Source organism: Erpetoichthys calabaricus, chromosome 14 (assembly GCF_900747795.2).
Source record: "Erpetoichthys calabaricus chromosome 14, fErpCal1.3, whole genome shotgun sequence".
NCBI classification, from domain to species: domain Eukaryota; kingdom Metazoa; phylum Chordata; class Cladistia; order Polypteriformes; family Polypteridae; genus Erpetoichthys; species Erpetoichthys calabaricus.
Genome location: NC_041407.2, coordinates 9,117,809 through 9,141,223, shown reverse-complemented (window position 1 = coordinate 9,141,223; position 23,415 = coordinate 9,117,809). Strand labels below are relative to the sequence as shown.

General features: G+C 41.3%; 1 protein-coding gene across 14 annotated transcripts in view; it reads left to right on the top strand.

The window, feature by feature from the left end:
• The window catches only part of cacna1g (calcium channel, voltage-dependent, T type, alpha 1G subunit), a 453,630-nt gene that overhangs the window by 397,078 nt on the left and 33,137 nt on the right, over positions 1-23,415 (top strand). For all 14 annotated transcript variants that reach the window (XM_051936495.1, XM_051936491.1, XM_051936490.1 and 11 more), the window contains 4 exons: positions 16,395-16,546; positions 18,325-18,434; positions 19,089-19,222; positions 21,559-21,629. In XM_051936495.1, coding sequence (XP_051792455.1) covers positions 16,395-16,546; positions 18,325-18,434; positions 19,089-19,222; positions 21,559-21,629 — 467 coding nt within the window. The remainder of the gene's footprint in view (positions 1-16,394; positions 16,547-18,324; positions 18,435-19,088; positions 19,223-21,558; positions 21,630-23,415) is intronic.

Here is a 23,415-nt window from a genome sequence, read left to right as displayed (position 1 = left end):
GGCCGTCAGCTTCTCATATTTTCCATTAAGTGATTCCACTTTTAAAATGTCAGTCGTTTTTTAATGTTCAGTACATGAAATTTATGTAATGCCTGAAACGTGTAATACATTTACCGACTTAGCATTAGCTCCTGGGGCAAATACTACGTTCATGAAACGGCACCAGGGACTGAAATCCCAAGTGCTTGTCCAGGACGCCACCCTGGATGAGTCTGACTCCGTTTCTAAAGAGCCACATCTGCTCTCCCTCATCAGTTGCAAAGCAGAGCTTCATCATTCTTCAGTCACATGAGATGGAAGGACAGCTCAGACAGAGACTTGGGTGAAGGCCACCAGTCGTCAGCTGAACTTGACCTGGCTCTGCGTGCCTGGAAGAGTTTTAAAATAAGGAAATTCTGAATGTTTTAATACATGGACAATATTAGCCAGTCTTCAATAAGTGGACTTGTAACTTTTTGGGTGGTCAACTCAAGTAAGAAACCAACATGTTCTCTAACATCAAGACAAAACCCTCATTAACCTCTGTCTGTGCCAAGGGCTCCCACCGTTACATAGTCGTCTTCACTTTGATTTTCCATTCCCAAATGGCTCATTTTTCTCTCAAGTCTGACTCAGAAAGAGATGTGTGGTTTGTTTACCATGTGCGTATGTGTAAAATGTGTGTCCTTGTCGTGTCCTGTCATTTGGATGTGTTCTGTGTTGTCTTTTCTGCTGGGTTTCTCAAATGTTTTTGTATTCTCTCATTTTGTTTGTCATTAATTCCCTGTTGATGTCCGGTGTACCTCTGTTGTTGGGAAATCCAGCAGAAGATGTTTCCGCTTTTTTATTTGTTATTTTTTTATTACAGAAGCTTTCAGGTTTATTGAATGTTGGCTGTGAATAAATCTTTTTCTTACTCTTCTGTAGACAAATTTAAAGTCTTGCCGTAGCAAATCCTTATTTCGTTAATGCCGTAGAAACGCAACTAATAGGCGACTTAAGAAACATCATGGACGGCTCCCAATGTCCTCCTCTGAGGAACGCATGGCCCAAAACATTTTGATAAGTGAATCATAGCATCAGGCTATTAAGTCTTTAGTAATCTTTACCTTTGCTGCTTGATATGTAGATGAGTTCTTTGAACTGGACTGGCACAAGCCAGAAGGCAGAATGGCATCCGTCAGAATCGCACTGTACTCAGTAGTTGTCTGTTAGTGACGCAGCAGCACAGTCAGCCATGAAGGCACACAGTAAAGACAAGGACATCTGCTTCAGAGTACAGCTGACATACTGTTTTAGCAAAAAACACATGTGTTTTGAACGTTGTGAGCATACAGTTGGATAACAGACATGTGGATTACGCAGCACAAGTAACGTGAGGATAGTTTTCTTCGTTCTTTCGTTTGCCATGGTAGAGCATGAGTCCCCATTAGGGTCTAATATATCAGGAACTTTTTTTCTCTCATTCTGCACAAAAAACGCTGGATTAAAAACATATCTTGGCCATCACCACAAACTGCATGGCGTAAGTGACATATAAAAAATATCATTTTTGGTGTTGTTTTCTCGCCATTCTGCTTAACAACCCCTTTAATTAGACTGAACTGGACACAACAACACCAGGATGGGAGCTACCTTGGTGCATCTGTTAGATCGGTACTGCTACGTAATAAGACGTCTTTATACAATTTACAAAGCACTAGTGACGATCCTTTAGAATAGGGGCCGCCCATAGACCACCACTTAGTGCTGTGGAACGAGACCTTCACAGACACTTTGTTTGTTTGTACTTTGACTTCTAAAACAACAGCAACTTTAAAAATAGGACCAGCAATAGCACATCTATTAGTCACACACCGCTGTGTAACCTGACATTAACAAAGGCTTTGTTTGGTTTTATTACAATTTACAAAGCCCCAGTGACGATCCTTTAGAATAGGGGCTGCCCATGGACCACTCCTTACCAAAGACGCACTTTGTTCCAAACACCAGTTAGTGACTAACAGATGTGCTGTAACTCCTGTAAGCACCTCGGCTGTCATTCGGGGAGGCTTATACTGTTACACCTTCAAGAGCCTTTTTTCTGTTGATTTTGGAAGAATAATTGGGCTTGACTGGCGGGATAAGATCGGATAGCAAGCTGTCTACTTCATTTTAAAAAAAGCGACACAGCAGCAACACGTACGTTGAATCTGAAAGCTTCTGTACTGCATACATCGCCATACTTACTGGGTGCAGTGCGTCCATGTGCAAAACCAGCATCTGGTATAAAAAAAATATAAAAAAGTAAAATCCTTCTTTGTGCCAACATATCACTTGGTTGGCCTTCAATAAAATAAAATTTAAAAACAAATCAGCCAAGCGGATACCAAATGATGATGGTTTTGCATTCATTTTATTTTTTTTCCCACGGACATTGCTGCCATTCCCAGCTGCATTTATCGCAGTCTCTCCTTTACGAGGCAAACCAGGTCAAGTCAGTAACCACCATGGAAGGAACAGCTTACCAGCGACAAAGTTGAAATCTGACAAGGCCCCTTCCCTTCGCTGGGTCAACTGGTAACGTGACTGATTTACCCTAATGAGCTCGGCACCAGCCTACAAGGCTTCACATTTGTCATATACATTTACAAATGGCTTCTCCTGCACTAGATGTCTGAAGACGGTGGTTGTGCTGATGCCTTGTTATAATCATGTCGTGCTCCCATCTGTCCATTTTCAGTCCCACTTTATCCTACAGGAGTGTAGAATACCCATCTTACAATGAGACCGAGTTCCATTTTGAAGTAATTTTAATGGAAGTGTAGATCGAGGGGACAACATCAACATCTGAGGTGTACACAGGTCAGGCCAAAGATGAACGTTTGGCCCAAAGTGGATTCAACTCTGAGGATGTAGCAAAGCAATCTGACCAAACTGACTTTGTCTCTTTTACAGATAACACCATCAGAATGTGGACTTCATCACATTATGTCAAAAGGAGAGCTGAGTTCACTCCCTGACATGAAGTGATATGAATGAATAACAAAGAAAAGCATCTTCAGTGAGAAGTTCTCCTTCAAGTAACAGAGAGATTGTTAAATATGAAAGGCGCTATATTAGATAGACTATACAATGACACCATTATAGTTTGAGACGATTGAATACGTAGCAAGGCTAACGCATTGTACATTGTAGACTGGAATCCAGTTGACATTTGTCTGCTGTGCTCAGACTTGGATTCTTCCTCATTTACTAAGGCATCCATGGATTTATTTTCCCTAAACTTCACATGACCCTGGATTTTCAGATTTCACTCCTTTTTTTGCTCCTTGTCTTCTAGAGTATTAACCATTCAAAGTCCCGTGTATGGTTCAAGTCTGAACTGTGGAACTCTCTGAGCTACCCAGCTGTACATATTGAACATGGCAGTTGTGTGTGGTTTGTATAGCGCCTTCACTTTGTTTCACATTTTGTGATGTTGCAGCCTTGTGCTAAATTCATTTAAATTCATTTTTCCCCTCATCAAGCAACACTCAGAATCACAAAGTGAAAACTGGATTTTATAGTTTTTTGAAAACGTATTATAAATAAAAAAAGTGAAATATCCAATTGACACAAGTATTCAGGCCTTTTCCTCAGTGCTTAGTTGAAGTCCCTTTGGCAGTGTGGAGCCTGGAGTCTTCTTCGGTCTGATGCCACAAGCTTCACACACCTGGATTTGGGGATTTTCTGCCATTCTTCTTTGTAGATCCTCTCATGCTCTGTCAGGTTAGATGTGTCCATCCAGGTTTCTCCATAAGAGGCGTGATTGGGTTCAAGTTCAGGCTGTGGTTGTGCCACTCTAGGACATTCACTGTGTTTTCCGTAAGCCATGTTTTTCTTTGCTTTTTTTTAAGCATCTTTGTCAAGTTAGATGAACCTTTGGCCCAGACTGAGGTCCAGCGCACTCTGGAATTGGTTTTCATCAAGGATAGCATTCTACTTTGCTCCACTCAGCTTTACTCAACCCTGTCAAGTCTCCCAGACCCTGCCACTTAAAAACAATCCCATAGGATGATGCTGTCCATCACTGTGCTTCACCACCGAAATGGTACTGCACAGGTGATGAACATTGTCATGAAGCTTAAAATTTAAGTCAAGCAGGCCCGAGAATATTGTTGCAAATTCTCTGAAAGCCCTTTAAGTGTCTTTTTCCAAACTTCAAGCAGGCCTTCATGTGTCACCTGGCCTTAAAGCCCAGATTAATGAAGTGTTGTAGTGACAGTTGTATTTCTGGAAGCTGTGCCCAACTCTGCAGAGGTTCTCTGTAGCTCAGCTAGAGTGGCCATCAGGTTTTTGGTCACCTCTCTTACCAAGGCCCTTTCTTTTTTTCGATTACTCAGTTTAGGTGGGCAGCCAACTTTACGAGGAGTGGAGGTTGTTCCAAACTTTTTCCTTTTAAGAATTATAGAGGTCTCTATGCGTGCTCAATAATCCAGGTAAGGAAATTCTAGAAAGTTGATTCAGTTCATCTGGAGATAGTTCTTTTCCAGGGAGATACGTTACATCACTCATCCAAGTGACTTCCTCAGTCTCAGTTGACTGCAGGTTTCTCCAACCTCATAAACAGTACCTTTGCATAATGACCGAAACTAGCACCATTGACTAACAATGGGCCATGTGATCAATGATATGCAAATTGTCCATTGATCAATGGCCATGAGTACCATTCACAGAGAGTTGGGGCATGGCTGTAATCACAGCATTGTAAGATGGTGAAAGATGGCCCCCTCCTCAGTTCAGAGATGGTTGTTCCTTTTTCGCATAAATGGCCTTCTTGACTCCTCACTCAAACCAGCGTTCCTCCCTGTCCAGGATGTGCACATCTTCATCACTGAAAGAGTGACCACTGTCCTGTAGGTGTAAATAGACTGCGGAGTCCTGGTCTGACGAGGTAGCTCTTCTGCTCTTCTGTGCTCTTGGGAACCTTCAATGCTGAAGACATCTTTTGTAGCCTCCCTCAGATCTGTGCAGACACAATCCTGCCTCTAAGCAATTCCTTTGACCTCATGGCTTGGTTTTTGCTCACCTCCAGAACCTTCTATAGACATCTGTGTGCATTTCCTAATCAGTCCAATCAACTGAATTGACCACCAGTGATGATGATCAATAGAATGGGATGCACCTGAACCAAAGCAAAGGGTCGGAATACTTGTGTTAATGGCATATTCCAGGTTGTTGTTTTTCATAAATTTGAAAAAAACTTATAAAATCCTGTTTTTGCATTGTCATTCTGGGGTATTGAGTGCTGCTTGATGATTATTTTACGGCTGCACCTTGTGCCACATGACTTCCTTTATAAAATGTCACAATTTGTTCATGACAAATGTAGATATATACAGTGCATCCAGAAAGTATTCACAGCGCATCACTTTTTCCACATTTTGTTATGTTACAGCCTTATTCCAAAATGGATTAAATTCATTTTTATCCTCAGAATTCTACACACAACACCCCATAAATGACAACGTGAAAAAAGTTTACTTGAGGTTTGTGCAAATTTGTTAAAAATAAAAAAATTGAGAAAGCACATGTACATAAGTATTCACAACCTTTGCCCAATACTTTGTCGATGCACCTTTGGCAGCAATTACAGCCTCAAGTCTTTTTGAATATGATGCCACAAGCTTGGCACACCTATCCTTGGCCAGTTTCGCCCATTCCTCTTTGCAGCACCTCTCAAGCTCCATCAGGTTGGATGGGAAGCGTCGGTGCACAGCCATTTTAAGATCTCTCCAGAGATGTTCAATCGGATTCAGGTCTGGACTCTGGCTGGGCCACTCAAGGACATTCACAGAGTTGTCCTGAAGCCACTCCTTTGATATCTTGGCTGTGTGCTTAGGGTCGTTGTCCTGCTGAAAGATGAACTGTCGCCCCAGTCTGAGGTCAGGAGCGCTCTGGAGCAGGTTTTCATCCAAGATGTCTCTGTACATTGTTGCAGTCATCTTTCCCTTTATCCTGACTAGTCTCCCATCCCCACAGCATGATGCTGCCACCACCATGCTTCACTGTAGGGATGGTATTGGTCTGGTGATGAGCGGTGCCTGGTTTCCTCCAAACGTGACGCCTGGCATTCACACCAAAGAGTTCAATCTTTGTCTCATCAGACCAGAGAATTTTCTTTCTCATGGTCTGAGAGTCCTTCAGGTGCCTTTTGGCAAACTCCAGGCGGGCTGCCATGTGCCTTTTACTAAGGAGTGGCTTCCGTCTGGCCACTCTACCATACAGGCCTGATTGGTGGATTGCTGCAGAGATGGTTGTCCTTCTGGAAGGTTCTCCTCTCTCCACAGAGGACCTCTGGAGCTCTGACAGAGTGACCATCGGGTTTTTGGTCACCTCCCTGACTAAGGCCCTTCTCCCCAGATCGCTTAGTTTAGATGGCCGGCCAGCTCTAGGAAGAGTCCTGGTGGTTTCGAACTTCTTCCACTTACGGATGATGGAGGCCACTGTGCTCACTGGGACCTTCAAAGCAGCAGAAATTTTTCTGTAACCTTCCCCAGATTTTTGCCTCGAGACAATCCTGTCTCGGAGGTCTACAGACAATTCCTTTGACTTGTTGCTTGGTTTGTGCTCTGACATGAACTGTTAACTGTGGGACCTTATATAGACAGGTGTGTGCCTTTCCAAATCATGTCCAGTCAACTGAATTTACCACAGGTGGACTCCAATGAAGCTGCAGAAACATCTCAAGGATGATCAGGGGAAACGGGATGAACCTGAGCTCAATTGTGAGCTTCATGGCAAAGGCTGTGAATACTTCTGTACATGTGCTTTCTCAATTTTTTTATTTTTAATAAATTTGCAAAAACCTCAAGTAAACTTTTTTCATATTGTCATTATGGGGTGTTGTGTGTAGAATTCTGAGGATAAAAATGAATTTAATCCATTTTGGAATAAGGCTGTAACATAACAAAATGTATATGTTTGTGAAGAAATAACTTCGACATGAAAAATAGCGGACTCTATCCTTTAAGATTACCTTGCAGTGAACTTTTGCATTTCTCCCTTCGCCCACTTAAAGGTGATGTCACAGGTCACCTCACTCAGACTCGCATGAACTCCTCAGCCATCATGGTGCTTATGGAGAAGCCCGTCTATGAAGCAGTGAAGCCTTTAGGTGTGGTGTCTGAGAATTTGGTTCAGTCATTGACAGTTTCCCTTTCTGTCTAACAGTACAAGTGTTGCTACTTTATCAGTATGTGTGGTAGATATCCGCGGTATCCCCAGATTTTATTTCTTAATTACACAAATATTTATTTGTATGTGTCTGTGCCGTCATGTGGAGTACCTTTTGAAAAGCTGTGTCTGTATTTCCCAACTAATGAAGGCTGTGTTGATGTTAATTGCTAACAGATTATCATCTTCTCTTTTCTCCAAAGGGCTTCTGGACTTACCAAAACTTGAAATATCTAAATGTCTAGATTATTTAAATTGGACACGTTCTAAGGTTATAAGAGTTGAAGGCCAATGCTTGTCATTGGGTCTTCAAAGTCCATGCCCTTTGTTAAGGACCGCCGATGAATCTGATACTGGTGCTGATCAATCAGTGCATGCACCCAAGAGAACAATCTAAAATGACAGCATGGCCGGCATGTTGCTGAGTGATCAAAATAGAAGAAGTCAAATCCCTGCACTGTCCTTCTTAACTTGTCTCGATGCCTCAAAATGGCTGGAGAAGAATGCACTTTGAAGTCACCAATGATAAATAAGGTTTTTCCAATGTGGTCATTTGTGTAAGTCAATGAGATGAATGGATTTACTGTAACTGGAATTACTAGAGTCATGTGTCACAGGGCATCATGAGATTGCAAACAGCCAAGGAAAATCAGTAATGCAAGGGGCAGTGGGTTACAGGTAGGTGTGGAGTCATTTTGTGTTTTGCCGATTGGTTACTGTTCCTTCCCCAAAAATGATACATTTCATCTTGAAGTTGCCACTTTGAAATGATTGCATGTGTTAGGAGTCACTAATGGCACGCAGCTTGCCTTCATAATCCATAGCTGCTTTGGGCTTTGGTGGAGATCTTAGTAGTGAGCAGTCGTAGGTCATCAAACTGGGATGTGACTTTCCTTGAAATTCTCTGGTGTTCCTGGCTGTTCTTAGCAGTTGACTCATCTGTGTAGATTTATACGTGACACGTGACTCCAGGTTCTGTTCCAAGTGCATTCTTCTCTTAATAATTTTCCTTTTCCAGTGGGCTTCCATTGTTATAATTTAGCAATATTCATATGTACACCATCAGCTTAATAGGCCATGTCAGTGAAATTACTCCCTGTAAGATTTAGAAGTTGAATAAGTACAGTTGTATTACATGCCTATGAAAATAGATAGATAGATAGATAGATAGATAGATAGATAGATAGATAGATAGATAGATAGATAGATAGATAGATAGATAGATAGATAGATAGATAGATAGATAGATAGATAGATAGATAGATAGATAGATAGATAGATAGATAGATAGATACTTTATTAATCCCAAGGGGTAATTCACATACTCCAGCAGCAGCATACTGATAAAGAACAATATTAAATTATACAGACAGACAATAACTTTGTATAATTTTAATGTTTACCCCCCCAGGTGTAAATGGAGTGTTTTATGGATTTTCATATATATGTTCCTCACTAATATTCCTGATTAATGATAAAAAGTAGGAATTTTCATAATTTGAAGTAACAGAATTAGCTGCTGTTACAGCATTTTGAAAGGGTGAGCTGTTCTTGGCTATTTGAAGTCCATTGTATTTGCACCTTGACCAGGACATCATATGAGAGCAAATTACTTTAGAAACAAGTATGGACCACCGTATAGTCAGACCACACTTCTTTTGCAGTGTTTGCTTCCATTAACACTTGCATTATGGGTTTTGAGATAACAGGTTAATCATTTTTTTTTTTGCTTCTCTCTTTATTGATATTAATATTTAATTAAACTCCTTCCTGGTTTTTTTTTGTCCAAGGAATCTATTTCTCTTACCAAAATTATGTTTCAACATTTCATTTAGATTATATAGTTTTATTTTGAACCATTTCCGTTGCTATTTTTTTTCCCCTTATAAGTCTTAACCATAAATGTCCATAATTTCTAAAGTGTGCCTAACCCGGAAGCAAAGCATTCACATACAGGTGTGCAATTTACCCCAAATACAACCTGGATGGATAGCAGAGCATCTCGTCAAAGGCAAGACACCCAGTGTGCCTTCTGCTCAGGTGGAAGGTCTTCTTGGGTGACACATTCTGTCTGGCAAGACCTCTGGCTCAATGGCTGGGGTGGAACCCAGGCCATCCGTTTGCCCAGGTGTTCATGTCTTTTTCACACTTCCCTGCAGTGTTTTTGGAAATATGGGCTGATACCCTTTCAGTGGTGGCTTCTGGCTGCTTGACCAGTCCCATCCAGGTTCTACCTTTCTTCTCAGATCTACCATTCATCCATGTTTGGCCTCGCAGGATGTACCTCATGCTTTTATACCTTCATCTCACACTGACCTCAACACCACCCTTGCCTTTACCGTTTCTAGCTGGTCATGTGGCAAGCCAACAGCTCAGCACATCTTATAAAAGAGTCATTTCTAGACAATGTACATTTAACCCTAACCTTTCTTATGTTTTTCTAGCACATTCTTTTATCACTGTTGTATTATGTGCCTAATCCATGCATATACATAAGGTAAAGGAAACACACAGCATATAATCATCTATAGTCCATCTCATATCAGACATGTTGATCTCAAGTCACTAAAACAGTCGGCTGGAAATTTTGTATTTTGTAAAGCACTATAGCAAGTAAGGTTTGTCATATTTTGTCACTTCCTGAGAAATTGTTTATTTTATCTGTTGCTAGCCCAAAAACACACTGACACACACACCCACACACGATGCTGAGCCAAGTCCAGAAACTAAGAAGTTCTCCTTCCTCTTGTTGCTTTTACATATGTCAGCTCAGTTTAAAACATTTGCATGTATTCTGCACCACAGTGTGGACGGCCATTGAAGCTGTGCCTCTAACGACTGCAGCCAAACTGATTTGGCCTGCCTTCTTATTTTTTTCATCATTTAGTAAACTTTTTTTGATCAGAATTTTTTTCTCATGAACAGTTGTGAAGATCAGGAAATCCTGTGGCATGATTATCGCATGTTAGGTTTTATGGTTTCCGAGTCACCATTTTGTTTTTTCGCAGACGCTCCTATTTTGTGTGTTTTTTACCTTAACGCTGTGAACTGTTACTAGGAGACGTGGTCCATGGATGTAACAAATGTGATGCTGAATGAGCTGGCATCACGTGTTCTGCAGCATCGAAAGTTGAGGGTAAAAGTCTCAAAATAAAAAAAAATGAATTCAGTGGTGTTACTCGGTGTGTTTGGAGTTCAAAGGGTTATAGGATTTAGCATGTCAAATTCTACTACAATTTCAGTTTATTGGTCTTCAGTTGCTCGGTTTGACACCTCTTTTGGTTTCGATGCCCGACACATCCAGCTAGCTCCTGATCCTTGAACTATTTGTCTCGTCTGGATGTTCCTGCAAGGCATTTTAGCCATCACCACGGCTCAGGGTCAAGAGGATTTGCATGAAAATTCTTTATAGTAAAAGGTATGTCTGAGACAAAAATCTGTCCCATTTGGCCCTAACAAAATCCATACTGTACATACAAAATGCAATAGAGGCCCAAGGAAAAAGAAAATTGTGTAAAAAAAAAAAAAGTGTGGTGATGCTCCTGATTAAAGTTGACGGTTTTGTTTACGTGGATACAGTTTTGAAAAGTGGAGGCTGCAAAATGTTAAAATGGTACCAGTTTACATGGAGAGATCAAGCAAGTCATCTCTGTCAGACTCAAGTCCATCCCCAGAAGACTAGCACTATAATTAAGTCAGGCTTGTTTCGGTTGAATAACATGAATAAGTGAGAGTCAGCCATGATGTGCTCTGCATTCTCAGAAACAAAAAAGATCTGCGTTCAGAAAAATGCTTTGATGACTGAACGTGTCCGTATAGTTTTGGTCCTCAGTGATTTAATTGGGGGGCTGGTTTTATTGAAAGATTTCTTTAAAACGGAGACAAAAGGAGTAATGCATCAGGTGACTCTTCCCCAAATCAAAGTCCGAGTATTTTGGGGACAATCGTCAATCCACTGGCAGTTCAATACTCAGCAGCCGTTGACAAGAGTACTAAAACTAAGCAGTGGCCAACATGAATTGCCAGATGTACAACGATAAATAGCAGATAATTTTCCAATAGTGAGGCTCTGACAGATTCATGGAAGTTCTCTTCCAAGGAGGAGATAAGCAAAGTAGAAGATGTTTTAACCCTAGACATTTAGAAATATTATCTTGAGTAATGGTGAATAATATGTACAGTACATTTTTGGTTAGTTTTTCTGTTTTGGCGTGACACCTTTTGGTTTTAATTTTGGAATACGGCAGCTCCATTTCGTGAGTTTGTTTACATCACCAACAATTCCCGTTATCACTTTTCTACAGTCAGAAATGAAGCCCAATGACGCCAGCGTGCTAAGGCTAGCTTGAGCACCCAAGCCTTTAGATAAATCTCAAAACATTTCACAAATAGCTGCCTTCTGGAAGTCTTGGGCATTTTGGATCTTCCTACATATGTTTTGGCTATGAATTTTGCTTTATGTTTTAGGATTAGCAGTCCATTCTTCTTTGTCTTTTGGCTTCAGACCCCAGCTACTTTTTATGACAGCATTTATTTCATTTCCTGTCTTTCCAAAATCAGACAGAATAGAAGGCAAGGTCACCCAAAGCATGGAAGAAACATAATTTTGGAGTGGATCTCTCCTTTGTAAAAAAATATCTTGTGGATATCACAATCAGCAGACATGAAAAATCGAAAGTGTTAGTATGTCGCAAAAGTGGGAAAAGAAATGAAAATGCTCCATCACCAGCCAGAGAAGAGAAATTAAAAACAGAAACTGCGAGAGTTTTGTTTCACAAACTGAGCCGTAAACGTTCAGAGTGAGCTCCTGCCTACTTTAACTAGTCTCTAATGGGTGCAATCCTGCGAAATGATGAGGACTGAGGAGCACATTAATAAATGTATATTCACTCATGACACTTCTGCACATGACTAACTGACGCTGTGGGTCTTGGTTTCTCATCCCAGTGGTTCAGACCTCTGCTGAATCTAATCTAACATACCTGACAACTAGAGAGGAACAGGCAGGGCACATGGAGGCAAAGCAGCCTGCGCTCAGTTGCTAATTTGATAGACTGATACCTACACGTAACGTAATGGGAGGTTATTGGTCATGTTGTTGACTCAGGAGTGGAAGAATAATGACAAAGAGCCTGAGTGCCATCAACATCTTTATCTGTGTGACGAGTTCTAGCAGGAATCGAGCACCCACGTGTCGCAAGGAGCAGCACATCACAAATGAGATCTTTCTCTCTTTCCATCTTTTCTCTTTCTAGTCTTGTCAAAGTTCCATCCACAGTTAAGAAGCCATCTTCTCCACCCACCTTCAAGCTCAATGGGAACCTCCATAGTGAAGCCAAATCATCAACCCACCCACATCACCCTTATACTGAGGTGTCACCCTAAAAAACAAAACTCCCTGCTGTCCATGGGTTCACTCCTTAATCCCTTGTCAACTCCAGTGCATCAGCAGGCCAGATCTTAACCATTGCTCCCTTTCAATCTTTGCCCTTTTTCCTCTGGATATCTTCAATCCAACTGAACATAATGTCAACAATAACATTTATTTATTTACCACATTTTGCACAAATAAAAGTAGCTCAGAGCATCCTAGGCATTCTGATGCTGAATTCAGTCTTTTTTGGATAAACATGTAAGAGCAGCAAATTGTCTGCTTGTCTATGCATAACTTACAGCTCAAGTCCCAGAGATCACCTTTAAATATTATTGCTTACTCGTGGTAGACATAATTGACGTGACTCCAGTGCATTGCTTTTGTCTGTCAGTGCATTAAAAGAAAAAAGACGCCGTACGTTTTCAAGCAACAGTCAATCTTCAGGAAATTGTGCTGAGCCCGGCTTCATTAAAAAACAATTACCTTGTTTCCCAGGTGATTTTCCTTGTGTTTCATATTAAAAAAAGAATGAGAGAAAACAAAGCTGGTGTGGAGTAGTGAGAAAGAGAAAAAAAATGTCCTCGTACAGAAATGGCCTACTGGGGATGAGTCTGACCCATACAGCCGATTCGGGTCACGGCCACTTTGCAATAAGAACAGCAGCCTCCACATGTAATTACTGTTCCCTGTATTCAAACAGCACGTCAGGAACTCCACTGCACTTGAAATGCTAACATAACATTGTAGACATAAGGTAAAGGTAATATGAAGGAAATGCGGTCTTCTGGTTTAAACAGAGAAAGCTGAAACCAGCCAAAATATCCCCCTGTCCACAAACTCACTCCACATTACTGCTGCATGCAGCCTTTGTGGTTTTCATTGTTGTTCTTTGGAGAATGGAACTTCTTATCAGATTTAGGAGGAAACAAAACGGAGATCTTTGAATCTACCCTAACTATACCAGTATCAGATAAGCTAAAATATGAGGAGTGAGATAAGATAATAATAATAATAATTCATTATATTTATATAGCGCTTTTCTCAGTACTCAAAGCGCTATCCATAAGAATAGAGTAACTCAAGGTTAAAATAGCAATGGTAGGATTTGATATATTAGCAGACAGAAACACAAAATAAGACAATAAGATGAGGGGCATTGCGATGAGCGGTTAAGATAAACTGGGCTAGGATACAGTGAGACAAGATAAGCCAAATCAAACTGAGATAAGCTAAAGCAGGCTGGGTGAGATAGCATAACACAAGATAAGATCATCTAAAATGAGTAAAGCGGGAAAAGATAAGCTAAAGATAAGGCAACACAAGGTTCAATAAGCAAAAATGGAATTGCATACATTAAGACAAGATAATTCAAATTAAGATGAGATCATCTAAGGAAAGGATGGAAGAGGCAGGCTAACACAAGATGAGGGAAGATAAGATTACAGTAGATAAGATTTGCTAAGCAAAGGAGATAAAATAAAATTGGGGTAGTGAGATGAGATAACTTAAGATAAGGTTACACAAGCTTAAATAACCAAATATGCAATTTGATACATTAAGACAAGATAAGCCACAATCCAAACCAAACTCTGATAAAATATGGGGTAGTGAGATGAGAAGTTAAGACAAAGTAAGATAAATAAGCCAAATCAAACTGAGATAAACTAAGGGAAGTCTAGAAGAGATAAGAGGAATATAAGATAAGAGACAAGGGGAGGGAGATGAGATAAGTTAAGATAAGACAACACAAGGTTAAATAAGTGAAGGTGGGATTAGATACCATAAAGCAAGTAAGACCAAATAAGACAAATTAATCTGAGATCAGGTAAGGGAAGGCTAGATGAAATCCGTTAACACAAGATACGATGTTTGAGACTATGTCCACACTACTGTGTTCTCATTTAAAACATAGACATTAGTCTCAGTTTTGTCCATTGCCTGATTGGTCACCTTTGACATTGAAACTCATATTCCAACATAGTGGACACTGAGGAGTTGCTTTTCATGCTGCTTCTTGTGTTGCTTACCTGTGTGCATCTAAATTACATTTTGTACAGTTTGAATGCTGCATATGGACACGGATCTTCATCTGCTAGTTTTATAATGAGAATAGTTGCTGTAGCTTTACGATAAATCCCATCTCTTCAAGGAGGACATTTCTGCCGGTGCACACATGCCCAGTGTAGGCAAACAGCTACGTTATATGCAGTTTTTGGTTATTTTAGTGAGAGTGCAGATATTTTTCGTAAATAGTGTGAAAACACTAGTGTGGATGGAGGGCATTTTTAAATGAAGACTGTCACAATAACGAGACATCACACAGATAAAGGTTTGGGGCCGCCACCCGTATAATGAGGTATCCTGGCTGCAAAGCCAAAAATATAGAGCACTGATGTGCTTAGAACAGAGTCCACAACAAGACTGACACATAGGGGAAACGGTTAGACTTTTAAAGAGGAAGACAGGAAATGAGGTCATATGGGTCTGGCTCAGGATCATCTGCCATAGGTTCAAGACCGGAGGTGACATCATAGGGGCCGGAGCCGATAAGGTCTTCTTCCATTGGCTCGGTTCCGGAAGTGATGTCATGAGAGCCAGGTGAGATCTCCCGGGAATGGTCTACAGGCAAGGGAAAAAAAGAATCAATGTACTCTGCCACATCCCAGCATGCCTCAGAAGTGCCTTCCCTCGAGCCCTTTAGTTGCCTCCCATGCGCACGTGGGTGACAAGATGTAATAGTGTTGGTGTAGCCTGAGATATGTTGAGATGAGGCTGAATGACATACGTTAACACAAAGTAAAATAACATCAGCTAGGCTGAGTGCTGTACAGTGATAGATACAAAATCGTTAAAAATGATCATTTAGTACAGAATTAATTGCAAAAGTGAATGCTAATATTTAACGAGTCAAATAAATTAGTCAATAATGTGTATGTTGGTTGTTTAATAGATTCCTTAATTGACTGGTATCATATCTTTACAAAGACTATCAAAGTGCAGATTATTAATGTGTATAGAATCAATTATTTCTGTGATTTGTTGATTATTAATAATTAACTGCTTAATTAGCCACATATTTAGCTAAGTAACCAATTAATTAGATACATTTGATAGGATACTGGATTCATGACTACTGCATGCAATGTCCTTCACTGGCTTAGAGCCCAGAATATAAGATGCAGAAATATTCAAATAAGATAATATTAACTAACAGACTGATTCTGTTAAAAATAAAACTAATTATAATATGAATGTTTATTTCATTAGTTTATTAATTAATCAAGTAATTAGAAGTACATAACATATCTTATAAAGTACCAGTTTGAGTACCACGAATCGTGCATTTCACAGTGGATTGACTGAGGGGCCTGTACAGATGTCAACATGCAAAGATATTCAAAAATTAGCATTGCTTGATAAAATTAATTTGTGAATCGTGTAATTAGCTATGAAGAAAATTGGTTAAAGAATGAATTAGAGGTAATTAACGTGCAGTATGTAAAGACAGATTATAATCAATGAGATGAGAGAATCCAATCCTTTTTCAAAGCAACTAGTAGATCGGTACTGTGTCAAACGTGGTCTTCTCCAAACTGACAAGAAAACCTCCAAGGCTGTATGAAAGCCCCCCATGCAGGAGGAATCTATGAGATGAGTTTGTAGAGAATGTTGTAAAGGGAGATACTGGACTGGTTGAGGGTTTTTTCTTTTTCTTTCTTTCTTTCTTTTTTGCTATTATGCATGTCAGTAGTGTGGTAAGTATGTTGTGTGTATATGGAGGGTGGAGGTCCACATTTGTCAGCTCTGACAGTCACCCAGTTTGTTCCTGCCTGTTCCCTTGTAGAAGCGCAGTGTAAACCCTACTATTCTGATTACTCTCCCACACGCCTCCTCATCCACAAGATGTGCACCAGCCACTACCTGGACCTCTTCATTACTGTGGTGATTGGCCTCAATGTCATCACAATGGCCATGGAGCACTACCAGCAGCCACAGGTGGGTATCCCTGTCTGATATGTGGGTGGACAAGTCTGTCTGGTGTGTTCAAAGTGCCCAGTAAGCGTAGGCTTTCAATTTGATGTTTTAAGTAAATTCTTGAAACTTTCAACCCTCTAGATAGACTTGAGATCGTCCAGTTTGTTGCATCCACAATTAGAACGTCCAAGTAGAAGTTTGTTCCTTCCAAGGCTCCCTTGGTTGAAGTCACCAGCATTCTGAAGTCAGAATGATTTATCAATAGCATGTTGGTAACAGAGTGAATCATTTCTGTTGCGGAGTTAATAAATATTAACAAGGGTGATGCAACTTATCTCCCTAGGCAGTAAACTTAACACATTTAGTCAGTATTTTAATTTATGGATTACACATTTTGGTTTTAATTGAAATCTGCTCATGTTTTTACCATTAATTATTCACATAAATCTCCAGTCCCCCATCCTGCTTTTTCCGCTCAGTCTGATCGTATCATTAAAACAGCATCTGAAGTAAGAAGTTTAATCTTGATCTCCATAGTACCCAAAAAGCCACCAAACCTGAACTTGTCGTAACTCGTACTAGCTGAGTATGGGAATATTTAATATATCCCACTTTTTGTTCCTCAGAGTCTCTTACGTTCTCAGATGTTGTAGATGTAAGGTAGCCTTCAGAGTCTTAGAGCACACCTGTGACATCTCTGAAGTGCACAGTTTGTCCGAAAGGCATGTGAGAAGAGCCGACACTCAGATTTGTGATGACAACAGCATATGTTCAATTTAAAAATGCATTAAAACATTTATAGTGGCAATTCAAGTGGCAGAGCACATTTAATCTTAACATACAGGGAGACCCCCAAGTTAACAGAGAGGAGAGTGGAGCTCCTTCTCAATGGTAGGCAACTAGCATTCTGTAGCATAGGGAGCACGTGGGGCCACTAGAGGGAGCTGTAAATACAAGCCCCTATTCTTCTGTATGACACCAGAAGTCATTCCCAGGAAATAGGCGTAAGCAGTTCATAGCTGGGGTGTAAAATTCTCCTACTGGCCAAGTGGTCACTAAGTTTGGAGTTGAGAGGAGAACATTTGGCAAAGACTCAGCTGATGGAATGAAGCAAAGGCCAGGCTGTGGAGAAGGAACTGGTGAAAGATAAAGGAAGGTAAGCAGAGAATGTTGTCTGTAATATTTTTTGAAAAGTGGGCAAGCCATCCCTTCTGATAGTTAAAGGTGTTTTGTTTATAGGTGAGCTATACGGCACATCACTTTGTTTGTAAATGTGTACCTTTTTTGTACTTTGTTTTCTGCTAGTTTTGTTGGAGCTTCCCTATAATAAAACCTCATTTTTATACTTTTGGCCTACACCAGACTTCTTTAGCCTTGGGGTCAGCTTGTGAGTGCCTCCTACAGTCAACAAAGCCTCACCTACCATGCTGGAGTAATTTTTATATTTCTTAGGTGGCGTTGTTTTTTGCAAAACATTTCATTCCTGACATTATGCAAAGGATGATGTTTTCAGTTAACACATTTAAACACTTTAGGCATACAAAGTTGGCTGGATTTTTGCAAGCTATGGACCGACACACACAGACGCTGAGCATTTTAAAGAGGGTCCTCGTTGCTGTCACAAGCTTCATGTGGGCAGACTATGGCTGTCCTTGAGGCCCACAGTGTCTCTTTTGCCCTCTCTGTATAGCATGGATTCTGTCCAGCACAAATGATACGGCAAGAAGCTTTTTGACAGGATGTGCCAGATGAGTGACCTTCAGGCAGTTCTGATAGTCTGTTGCTCTTGTGCTCTACAGGTCCTGGATGAAGCCCTGAAGATCTGCAATTACGTGTTCACCATCATCTTTGTGCTTGAATCAGTCTTCAAACTTGTTGCTTTTGGGTTTCGACGCTTCTTTAAGGACAGGTATGGTTAGTCAGGTGGCATAAACCTCTGATGTGATCCAACACATCCCATTATTGAACATTAGAGCAGCACAACCAAAAACACCTTACCACCAAAGCAGTGTGAAACATCTGATAATACTAAGTTCCGTAAGCTTGCTCATTTGGAGAGTTGCCCTCCTGCCGTGGTTACTGACAGTATGGCACACGTTGTGGGAGTGGGAAACTATGGGACAGGTGGGGCACAATATAGACATTAGTGGAGAAGAACCTTTTCACTCTCACACAGATGGGAATGAAAGGTCAGAATTGAGATTGTGGGACAAAGGTGAGATGACGGTAATATTTAATAAAACTCCTGCAAAAATAATATTGATTTAAATATAAACAAGAATAGTTACACCGTCATCACATTAGGTGGGTCAGATTAGTGAGCTTCTTAAGTCGAATGACCTGTTCCTATCAAATGTGAAAAAGTGAAGGGGTCTTAATACTTTGTGAATTCACTGTATGTCCAGTATGTCCTGTGACATGTCAAGCTGGCCAGCGGTCTTCACAAAGACTAACTAGTAGGTCCTGTTATCTTGAAATCTCCCCTGAATCCCATTATTTGATATAAATCATTCATCCAATGTGACACTTGGAGCTGGCTCTAACTGAGGTTTTCTTGTTGTAGGTGGAACCAGTTGGATTTGGCCATCGTGCTTCTGTCCATCATGGGAATAACGCTGGAGGAGATTGAGGTCAACGCTTCATTGCCCATTAACCCAACAATCATCCGCATCATGAGGGTCCTGAGGATCGCTCGGGGTTTGTATGGAAAAGTGAACATGACCTTTTAAAGTTAGCAGGCTGTTTCAGGGGAACATGATCTTTAGTGTTCTCCAGATGGTATGCCAGTTCTCTGACAGCTCAGTGCCTTGTCACAGGTGTTAGGCTGATTTGAAGGACTAGGCCAATGTTATCACCCAGGGGTGCCACTGAGCCCCAAACCTCGGACACAGTAATGCCCAACATACTTTTGGGTTTAAGTAAAAGATTTTTATTAAACCGAAGAACCATTCCAACAATCACATGTGCAAAGATCAATAAACTGAACAGAGGTCAAATCATTTCATTCTCCTTCCATCCTCCAAGTGTTTTGCCCGCTGACTCCCCAACATGAGGCAGAGGGTTCCTTTTCAATCCTGACCCAGGAATGCTTCAGGTGCCACAGCATATCTTCTTGGAAGCACTTCCAGATCATATGGAAAGCAGGGAGGTCCTCCCTATCAGCACCCAGGGATCTTGACAGGGTTATATTTCCGGACTTCAATACCCAAGCACCCCTGCAGGTGTCCCAAGTGGGATGCCACAAGAGGTCCTCTGCCGCCTGCCCTCTGCAGGATGGAGCTGCTCTCAGCTTCCACTGGTCCAACTATTGTATTATTCTGGCTGGGTACAAAGTGGTTTCCAGCTAATCTGTCCTTCCATCATAGCCTCCCATCCAGACAAGTAATTACCTTATTTCCCAGCCAGGATGCCCGTCCATCCTCTTGGGCACTTACAGACATTACATGACTTTTTGTAATGGTGCATGTCAGATTTGGCGACTGCAGTTGTTGAACACGTTGCTGGACCATGTCAGATTACACAGCTGAGCTCTGAACTTCTAGCACAGCCACTGGCGTGGTGCTTGACGGAGCCGGTGCTGTAGGTGGGTTAATAGCTGCAGTGAGTTCAGACACAGTCTCTGCCCCTTTTCTTTTTCTTCCATTCTGTTTGAGTATGTAAAACATGAGACATCTGACAAAGGAGCTTCTCTTCTATTTGTGACGTTAGAACACAAATATTACTTATTCCTCGTTGCTTCAGTTTATACTTTGTGGTGTCGGATGAGCATTCATCAGTCATCAGTTCTCCAATACATACACCCCACCCATCCAGCTAAAGACAAGCAAAACTGATTGACTTTATCATAGCGAGTCACAGATTGGTTGCTCAGAGTTGTTGTCTTTGTCATGTTAGACGATTGGCTTCATGGGAGTGTGCGACCAACTGCTGCTGACTTGTTATAATTACACAAATGAAAGCTGCCACTAAAAATGTGTCATAAGCATAAGCCTCAATATGGAAACCACTAGTCCAGTCTGTGTCTGTCATATTATTAGTTAATTAGCTGTGCTACCTGTCTAAGCCTGGTTGAAATCTAAGTAATCAACGTACACCATAGTATTAACGTTTGCAGTCCACCATATACAGGAATGTACTCTGTAGTGCATGTAGTAATAAAATACATTGTATTTGTCATTCCAACATCTGGTGCTTCACAGGTATTTGTAGTAATAAAATGCATCACTACAAATGTTTGTATTGCGCCATATATTGGAATGACAAATGCAATGCATTTTATTACTAGAAATGTTTGTGATGTGCCATCTGTTGGAATGACAAGCAGACAAACACAGAAATACACAAACACATAGACATAAGGTGCATGCATGCAAAACGTACCACAGTTATTGATGCTTGTGCTCCTCTTGTAATATATTGAATGTTGGCCTTGATGAAGTACGAGAATTCTCACATGAGACTATCTGCTCTCGGCATTTCTCAGTCTCCATTCATCTACTCTTTTTAAAAGCTCATTTTGTCCTGGTTAGAACTTTGGGGACTGGTAACGTAATCCAGCAATCAGAACCAGTTTATAGTGCGCTGGTTAATAACTGGTATCAAGCACATGTGCTTAGGGGATATCCTCAGGTCTCTAAAAAGCTAAGCAAAACCAACTCGAGTCAAGAGGGGGTGTTGTCATTTATCTGGTCAAGTAGCAGTCTCAAGACAAAGTTTGATCTGCATGCATTCCTTGTCTTTTGTATCCATTTTTATTCAGAAAAACGCAGGAGATATGTGTATCTTTGAATCCAGCTTTCCTAACACTGATATAAGGGGCTGGGAAACCGGATGTTCCCCAGATTGGTGAACTTAATATTGTCAATTGTAATGGACAGTCTCCTAGAACTTTCTGGTCAGACCACTTATATACAGTATATGCTATACATTTCATATTTCATTGTGTACCTGAAACATCTAAAGTGTTGTTAAACACTAAGGCTACCGGGGCCGGTGTGTGCTGTTGGGTCATCAGTTCAATTTCTTGTTTGCAGTGCTGAAGCTTCTAAAGATGGCCGTAGGAATGAGAGCTCTGCTGGACACCGTCATCCAGGCGCTGCCCCAGGTAATCTCCACTTTTATTTGCTTTAAGTTCTTCCCACTGTAAAGGTTTTCATGGTCAGTGACCAAATGAAACTGATTAGGCTGGCAATATGGAAGGGAGGCCAATATTAAACCAGCGATGTCAAGTAAATGAAAGGGCAGTGGGGGTTGGGGGGAGGGGGGCACAATAAACAATGATTGTCATCTTCAGCCCAACAGCTGATGGCAGCAAGAGCTTCAGGTGTAACATACTGTCACACCTTTTTATGCTGTGGGTGATCTGTCTATCTATCCATCTATCTATCTATCTATCTACAGTACATCCGGAAAATATTCACAGCGCATCACTTTTTCCACATTTTGTTATGTTTACAGCCTTATTCCAAAATGGATTAAATTCATTTTTTTCCTCAGAATTCTACACACAACACCCCATAATGACAACGTGAAAAAAGTTTACTTGAGGTTTTTGCAAATTTATTAAAAATCAAAAAACTGAGAAATCCCATGTCCAGAAGTATTCACAGCCTTTGCTCAATACTTTGTCGATGCACCTTTGGCAGCAATTCCAGCCTCAAGTCTTGTTGAATATGATGCCACAAGCTTGGCACACCTATCCTTGGCCAGTTTCGCCCATTCCTCTTTGCAGCACCTCTCAAGCTCCATCAGGTTGGATGGGAAGCGTCGGTGCACAGCCATTTTAAGATCTCTCCAGAGATGTTCAATCGGATTCAAGTCTGGGCTCTGGCTGGGCCACTCAAGGACATTCACAGAGTTGTCCTGAAGCTACTCCTTTGATATCTTTGCTGTGTGCTTAGGGTCGTTGTCCTGCTGAAAGATGAACCGTCGCCCCAGTCTGAGGTCAAGAGCGCTCTGGAGCAGGTTTTCATCCAGGTTGTCTCTGTACATTGCTGCAGTCATCTTTCCCTTTATCCTGACTAGTCTCCCAGTTCCTGCCGCTGAAAAACATCCCCACAGCATGATGCTGCCACCACCATGCTTCACTGTGGGGATGGTATTGGCCTGGTGATGAGCGGTGCCTGGTTTCCTCCAAACGTGACGCCTGGCATTTACACCAAAGAGTTCAATCTTTGTCTCATCAGACCAGAGAATTTTCTTTCTCATGGTCTGTGAGTCCTTCAGGTGCCTTTTGGCAAACTCCAGGCGGGCTGCCATGTGCCTTTTACTAAGGAGTGGCTTCCGTCTGGCCACTCTACCATACAGGCCTGATTGGTGGATTGCTGCAGAGATGGTTGTCCTTCTGGAAGGTTCTCCTCTCTCCACAGAGGACCTCTGGAGCTCTGACAGAGTGACCATCGGGTTCTTGGTCACCTCCCTGACTAAGGCCCTTCTCCCCCGATCGCTCAGTTTAGATGGCCAGCCAGCTCTAGGAAGAGTCCTGGTGGTTTCGAACTTCTTCCACTTACGGATGATGGAGGCCACTGTGCTCATTGGGACCTTCAAAGCAGCAGAAATTTTTCTGTAACCTTCCCCAGATTTGTGCCTTGAGACAATCCTGTCTCGGAGGTCTACAGACAATTCCTTTGACTTCATGCTTGGTTTGTGCTCTGACATGAACTGTCAACTGTGGGACCTTCTATAGACAGGTGTGTGCCTTTCCAAATCATGTCCAATCAACTGAATTTACCACAGGTGGACTCCAATGAAGCTGCAGAAACATCTCAAGGATGATCAGGGGAAACAGGATGCACCTGAGCTCAATTTTGAGCTTCATGGCAAAGGCTGTGAATACTTATGTACATGTGCTTTCTCAATTTTTTTATTTTTAATAAATTTGCAAAAACCAC